The 8,016-nt window shown below is 47.9% G+C and overlaps 1 protein-coding gene across 1 annotated transcript in view; it reads left to right on the forward strand.

The window, feature by feature from the left end:
• LOC119416584 (laminin subunit alpha-4) overlaps window positions 1-8,016 on the forward strand; it is a 104,613-nt gene that overhangs the window by 86,683 nt on the left and 9,914 nt on the right. Inside the window, exons 12-15 of the mRNA XM_037683774.1 lie at window positions 4,330-4,489; window positions 4,570-4,700; window positions 5,035-5,128; window positions 5,206-5,325. Coding sequence (XP_037539702.1) covers window positions 4,330-4,489; window positions 4,570-4,700; window positions 5,035-5,128; window positions 5,206-5,325 — 505 coding nt within the window. The remainder of the gene's footprint in view (window positions 1-4,329; window positions 4,490-4,569; window positions 4,701-5,034; window positions 5,129-5,205; window positions 5,326-8,016) is intronic.

The raw sequence follows: 8,016 nt of genomic DNA on the forward strand, positions 1-8,016 counted from the left end.
TTTTGAATGTCCAGAGGACCAGATTGAACTTTTTTGGATTTTTCTACCTGGATTATTGAGCATGCATCAGGATACTATTACACAATGATCACTCATCTCCAGTCCAGCGGTCACTCTTTCAGGGATGTAGATGTTCACATCCTGGATAGAGAGGAACGATGGTTTGAGAGAGGAGTAAAGGAGGCCATCTTTGTGAAAATAAACCGGCCATCATTAAACAGGGGTAGAAGCCTCCATGTTCAACTGTCCCCCTCTTACAATGCTGTGATTGCTAGTATCACTCAACCCCCTGTGAATAGCAAACAGCCATCAGTGTGCTAATGATCCATTGTTAGGCTGATGGTCCTTCTTGAGCATGTGATCAGCTGGTTCTGGTTGTCAGCAGCAAAAGTGGTTGATCCACTCTGAGAAGGTGCTATTTAAGAGACTGAGCTGAATACAGCACCTCAGACTGAGGAAGTCTTTCGGATGAAAAACGAAATGTTTTGACAATTTTTTTGTTTTGTTTTGTTTTTGAATGTCCAGAGGACCAGATTTAACTTTTTTGGAAAAAGCAAAAAGGTTCTGAGAATTTAAAGTTCTCGTCCATCCACCCATTTTCTTCTGCTTGTCTCGGGTCAGATCGCGGGGTTAGTAGTTTAAGTGGGGAGGCCCAGACTTCCCTCTCCCTAGCCACTTGGGCCAGTTCCTCTGGGGGAATTCCAAGGCATTCCTAGGCCAGCCAAGAAACATAGTCTCTCCAGCGTGTCCTGGATCTTCCTCTGGGTCTCCTCCCAGTGGGACATGTCCGACACACCTCACCACGGAGGCGTCCAGGAGGCATCCTAACTAGATACCCGAGCCACCTCAACTGGCATCTCTACATGGAGAAGTAGCGGCTCTACTCTGAGTCTCTCCCGGATGACCGAGCTTCTCACCCTATTTCTAAGAGAGAGCCCAGACACCCTGCAGAGAAAACTTATTTTGGCTGCTTGTATCTGTGATCTTGTGTTTTAGATCACAACCCGAAGCTCATAACCATAGATAAGGGTAGGAACGTAGATCGACCGGTAAATTGAGAGCTTCGCCGTTTGACTCAGCTCTCTCTTTACCATGATCGATCGGTATAACGCCCACTTCACTTCAGACGCCGCACCTATCTGCCTATCGATCTCTCACTCCTTTTTCTCGCATTCCTGAACAAGACCCTGAGATACTTGAACTCCTCCACTTGGGGCTGGACCTCCTCTCCGACCCAGAGAAGGCACTCTATCTTTTTCCAGCTCAAGACCATAGCCTTGGATGTGGAAGAACTGATCCTTATCCTGGCAGCATCACAGTCAGCTGTGAACTGCTCCAGCTGTAGATCATGACCTGATGAAGCCAATAGGACCACATCATCTGCAAAAAGCAGAGATGCAATCCTAAAGCCACCAGAACTGATCCCCTCAACACCTTGGCTGTGCCTAGAAATTCTGTCCATAAAAGTTATGAACAGAATCGGTGATAAAGGGCAACCTTGGCATAGTCCAACTCTCACCGGGAATGAGCCCGACGTACTGCCGCCAATGCGGACCAAGCTCGGACACCGGTCGTACCGGGACCTAACAGCCCATATCAAAGGGCCTGGTACTCCATACTCCCAGAGTACCTCCCACAGCGTTCCCCAAGGAACATGGTTGAATGCCTTTTCCAAGTCTACAAAGCACATGTAGACTGGTTTGGCAAACTCCCATGCACCCTCCAGGACCCTGCTGAGGGTATAGAGCTGGTCCAGTGTTCCACGACCAGGATGAAAACCACACTGTTCCTCCTGAATTGTAGGTTCGACTATCCGACGGACTCTCCTTTCCAGAACCCCTGAATAGACCTTACCAGGGAGGCTTAAGAACATGATCCCTCTGTAGTTGGAACACACTCTACAGTCTCCTTTTTTGAATAGGGGGACCACCACCCCAGTCTGTCAATCCACGGGAACTGCCCCCAATGTCCACGCAATATTGCAGAGTTGCGTAAGCCAACACAACCCCACAACATCCAGAGCCTTAAGGAACTCCGGGCGAATCTCATCCACACACAGGGTCCTGCCAACAAGGAACTTTTTAATCACCTCGGTGACCTCAGCACCAGAGATTGGAAAGCCTAACCCGAAGTCCCCATGTTACACTTCCACATTGGAAGACGTGCTGATGGGATTGAGGTCTTCAAAGTACTCTGCCCACCGACCCACAACATCCAGAGTTGAGGTCAGCAGCACACCACCCCCACTATAAACAGTGTTGGTCGTGTACTCCCTCCCCCTCCCACGAGACACCGGATGGTGGACCAGAATCGCCTCGAAGCATGGCCTTTCTGAACTCCTCCCACGCCCAAGTTTTTGCCTCAGCGACCACTGGAGCCGCATACTGCTTGGACTACCAGTACCCATCAGCTGCTTCCGGGGTCCCACAGGCCAAAAAGGTCCAATAGAACTCCTTCAGCCTGACAGCATGCCTCACCGCCTGTGTCCACCACCTGGTTTGAGGGTTGCCGCCACGACAGACACCAACAACCTTGCAGCCACAGCTCCGATGAGCTGCCTCGACAATGGAGGCACAGAACATGGCCCACTCAGACTCTATGTCCCCCACCTTCCTCGGAACATGTTAAGTTCTCCCGGAGGTTGAAGTTAAAGTTCCGTCTCACGGGAGACTATGCCAGACGTTCCCAGCAGACCCTCACAATACGTTTGGGCCTCCAGGTCTGACCGGCAACCTCCTCTACTATCGAAGTCAACTCATCACCAGGTAGTTGTCAGTGGATAGCTCCACCCCTTTTTTCCACCACAGTGTCCAAGACCTGCAACTGCACATCAAATGAGAACAATAAAGCTGATCATTGAACTGTGGCCTAGGGTGTCCTGGTGCCAAGAGCATATATGGATACCCTTATGCTTGAATATGATGTTCGTTATGGACAATCCATGATGAGCACAGAAGTCCAACACCACTCGGGTTCAGATCAGGGGGGCCGTTTCTCCCAACCACACCCTCCAGGTCTCACTGTCATTGCCCATGTGAGTGTTGAAGTCCCCCAGCAGAACAAGGGAGTCCCCAGGAGGGGCACACTCCAGTACTACCTCCAAGGACTCCAAAAAGGGGGGATAATCTGAACTGCTGTTTGGCGCATAAGCGCAAACAACAGTCAGAACCCATCCTCCCACACATAGGCGGAGGATAGCTATCCTCTCGTTCACGGGGGTGAACCCCAATGTACATGCACCAAGATGTGGGGGGCAACAAGTATGCCCACTCCTGCTCGGCACCTCTCACCAGGGGCAACTCCAGAGTGGAAGCATGTCCAACCCCTCTCAAGAGCCAGAGCCATGTGTTGAGGTGAGTCCGACTATTTCTAGCCGGAACTAGCCGGAACCTCTCAACCTCACACACCAGCTCAGGCTCCTTCCCCACCCACCAGAGAGATGACAATACACGTCCCGAGAGCCAGCTTCTGTCGCCAAGGATCAGACCATCAAGGTCCCTGCCCTTGGCCACGACCCATCCCACATTGCACCTGACCCCTTTGGCACCTCCCACAGGTGGTGAGTCCATGGGAAGGGAGACCCACGTCTCCTCTTCTGGCTGTGCCCGGCCAGGCTTCATGTGTGAAAGTATTAAAGGTTAAACGTGAAAGGGTGAAAGCCCAGCCACCAGGCGCACGCCAGCGTGCCCCACCTCCAGGTCCGGCTCCAGAATGGGACCCCGGTGATCCACGGGGAGAGGGAACATTGTTTCCATTTATTTGATTCATCATAAATAGTCTTTGGGCTGCACTTTGTCTGGTCTCTCACCTAGGACCTGTCTGCCTTGGGTGACCCTACTAGGGGCATGAAACCCCTGACAGTATAGCTCCTAGGATCAATGGGACACTCAAACCCCTCCACCATTGTAATGTGGCAGCCCAGGGAGGGATTAAGGAAATGTGGCTAATGTTAAATGGGTAGTGGTTAAAGTTCCTGATTTGTTTTAATTAGGAAACTGATAAAAGTTGCATCTAAAAAATTTGTCAGGTCCTCTGGATGGGTGAAAAAAAATGTAGAAAAATTGTCTATACGATTTTGTTTTTTTTTACCTATCCAGCATGTATTGAGCATGCATCAAGATAGCCATCCAGAGGACTTGACTTAACTTTTTTTGATTTTTCTACCTGGATCATTGAGCAAGCATCAGGCTGATAAAGTTACCAGTACACTTCCTAAAGTCGGACATAAATTAAGGTCCTGGATGAGCTGAGCATTTAGAAACATAAACAGTGAACATCTGAATAAAGATCAGTTATGATGCTGAGGATTAACATTTGTTTCCTTTTTAGTCCCTGAGCTGTGACGCGTTCGTCGGTTGTGTCAGAGACCTGACCCTGAACAGAGTTCCTGCAGGAGTTCCAGCTCACAGCCAGGGAACAGTGCCCTGCTTCCAGAGTCCTCTGCAACCTGGAGCATACTTCTCTGGACAGGGGGGACACTTGGAGACAGGTATTTCCTGTCCCCCTCCTCTTGTTTGAGCCTCACTGTGGACAATGTCCTGACTGAGGGCTGTATCTCCCTTCTGACAGATAAATCCCTGGTTCTGAGTCAGGACGTAGAAGTTCAGTTGGAGGTTCGACCCATCTCTGACTCTGGGCTGTTGCTGCATGCTGGAACCACAGTGGACCAACACCTGAGCCTGGTCCTCAGTCAGGGAGAGGTAACACAACTCTGTCATACAAAAGAACCACATGAAAAGGAAAACAGTTATCACTGGCCTCCAAAAGGCAGAGGTTTTCCCTGTGTGCGTGTGCGTGTGCGTGCATGGATTTTGATAAATCTCTCAGAAAGTAATCATTAGCTGTACATCTATGACTGATTCACTTTTGGGAACTACCCAGTTTAGAATGGCTGATGGATGATGTGCATTCCTTCAGTGTCATTCAACCTAAATAAAGGTTGAATAAAAAAATGACTAATAGGTCTTAAACTCTTTAATTTGTACTAAAAGTCCAAAATAAAACCCGAGCTCAAAGTGATATTTGTGTTTGTAGGTGACTGTTTCAGTGAACAGTGGTAGAGCGGGGTTCTCTACCTCCTTTACACCTGACAAACCCCTGTGTAATGGCCTCTGGCACACCATCACAGGTGAGTTCCTTCAGACAGGCCTCCCCACACCTGCCATGGTTCTGGTGCAAAGCTGTGATGCTGAAATATGTTTCCAGTGGTGAAGAAGAACAACTTTCTGCAGCTGCTGGTAGATGGAGCCAGCAGTCAGAGTGTAGGCCCCAAACAGAACTACTCCACAAGGACCAAAGTGACTGTTTACCTTGGAGGCAAACCCAGTAAGTACACACACACACACCTCTGTGAATAGACACTCCTAACATCGACAGTTTTGGGTCTTATTTGAGAGAATTGGAGGGATCAGTAAGGTTCAGTACCATGAAAATGTCTTTATGCCCCATTTCAACTACAAACATCAGACGAACTTGCTGAGATTTTACGTGACAGACCAAAGTAGAGCTTAACTGTGAAGTGACGTGGAAGGGAAATGATGTATGGTTTTCACATTAAAAAAATAAAATCTAAAAGGTGTATTCAAAAAAGTTCAAGACCAAAACAACTGGACTTTATTTGTAACAGAAGACATTTTGTTTCTCATACGAGGAGCTTTCTCAATTCCAAGAGCAGAGCGTGTGGGGTTCAGGTTATAAAGCTGAGATAAGATACACACATACATATGCAGATTGATCTATCACGTCTTACAGTAGGGGTTTGTTAAGGTCTTTGTTAATCTTATTCACAAATGTGGCCCCTCTGGTTACATCTGATAGGTGTGAAAACTGGCTGGGTATCAGTCCTAAAGTTACATTATAAGTTTTTGAAAGTGGAAATCTGAGGCCTCCTCCTCTGTTTAAAGATGGTTGCTCTCTTTTTACATAAATTGTTTCCTTCAGTCCCCTCTCAAACCATCAGTCTTCTCAGTCCAAGATGTGAACATTGTGGTCCTCAAAAGAGTGTCCCTTATCCTTGAGGTGGAGGTGAACTGCTGAGTCTTGTCCTGTGGAGCTGGCTCTCCTGTGTTGAGTCATGCGTCTGTGAAGAGGTTGTTTAGTTTCTCCAATGTAGAGAGGTCTGGACAGTCCTCGCTGCACTGGACCACATACACTACACCACTCTGTTTGTGTATGGGTGTCTTGTCCTTAGGGTGGACCAGCCTCTGTCTGAGAGTCCTGCTGGGTTTGAAATGTACTGGGATCTTGTGTTTGTTGAAAATCCTTCTGAATTTCTCTGATACTCCAGCAACATAAGGGATGACGATGTTTTTCCGTCTGTTGTTCTCCTTTTTCTGTTTATTGGTGTGTTTTGTAGATTTCCTCGCTGACTTGACAAAAACCCTGTTAGGATATCCACATGTTTGGAGAGCTTCTTGGATGTGTTTCTGTTCCTTTCCTTCTGTCTTCGTGGAGACGCGTTCGGCCCGATGCTGTAAAGTTCTGATGACTGAGAGTTTGTGTTCCAGTGGATGGTGGGAGTCAAACAGAAGATACTGGTCTGTGTGGGTTGGTTTTCTGTAAACTTCAATGTTGAGGCTGTCCTCTCTCTCCATGTGAACCAAACAGTCCAAAAAAGGCAGCTTGTTGTAGGGCTGTGTACCGAACCGACGTTCTTTTATGGCACCGACCGAATTGCGTCAGTCGGTGTATGGATTGAAACATGACTCTTTTTTCATTGTCAAGTTTCAGTATTGGCTGTAACGTGACAAGTGGTTTCAGCACGCCGGCAGGTAAAACACAGATATATGACAAACAGACTACGTGTTTACACGCAGAGCTGTACAGAGCTGCTGTATGTCTATGGCGCTGGTTATGCCCACAGACGGGGTTCACGTGTTCAGCACGTGTGGCGTCGAACGGCTTCAGTTTACGAGCAGAAAGTTGCTCCATGTTTTTCTGCGAGGAGAGAGGAGGACAGCAGCCTCCCCTCCTCCTCCTCTCAGCATTAAAGTCAGTCTGTGAGTGTTGAGAGCATGAATGATTCATTATCTCCATGACCGGACTCCTCTTCCATCAAAGAACTCCGAGGACGGAGCTGTGTGTGGGATTTCAGCTGGTAAGTTTATGTTTGCTAACGTTACAGCAACTTATCCTGATGCATGCTCAATAATCCAGGTAGACAAATCTAAAAAAGTTAAATCTGGTCCTCTGGACATTCAAAAAAACAAAACAAAGCAAATCAACAAAAAAATGTAGAAACGTTTCGTCTCTCATCCGAGAGACTTCCTCAGTCTGAGGTGCTGTATTCAGCTCAGTCTCTTCAATAGCACCTTCTCAGGGTGGATCAACCAGTTTTGCTGCTGACAACCAAAACCAGCTGATCACATGCTCAAGAAGGACCATCAGCCTAACAACGGATCATTAGCACCTGATGGCTGTTTACTATTCACAGAGGGCTGAGTGATACTAGCAATCACAGCATTGTAAGAGGGGGACAGTTGAACCCGGAGGCTCCACCCCTGTTTAATGATGGACGGTTTCTTTTCACAAAGATGGCCTCCTTTACTCCTCTCTCAAACCATTGTTCCTCTCTGTCCAGGATGTGAACATCTTCATCCCTGAAAGAGTGACCGCTGGCCTGGAGATGAGTGTAGACCGCAGAGTCCTGGCCTGACGATGTTGATCTTCTGTGCTGGTCCATCCTTTTGGCCAGTGGCTGTTTAGTTTCCCCGATGTAAGACTGATCACCCTCCTGACACTGAACAGCATACACAACATTACTCTGTTTGTGCCGGGGGACTGGATGTTTGGGATGAACCAGTCTTTGCCGTAATGTATTTTGGGGTTTAAAAGCCACCTGTTGATTATGCAGTAGAGGTGGTCAGTTTAAAATTAACATCAGACACCACTCTGAGCAGCAGGACCACACTTTCCACAGAACAACTGTGTCAACTCTTGAAACTGTGCCTGCAGTCAACCTACTTCACATATGGGGAGCAATATTATAGGCAGAAACATGGGTGTGCTATGGGGTCT

Source organism: Nematolebias whitei, chromosome 11, assembly GCF_014905685.2.
Source record: "Nematolebias whitei isolate Nwh7 chromosome 11, NemWhi1, whole genome shotgun sequence".
Taxonomy (NCBI): Eukaryota; Metazoa; Chordata; class Actinopteri; order Cyprinodontiformes; family Rivulidae; genus Nematolebias; species Nematolebias whitei.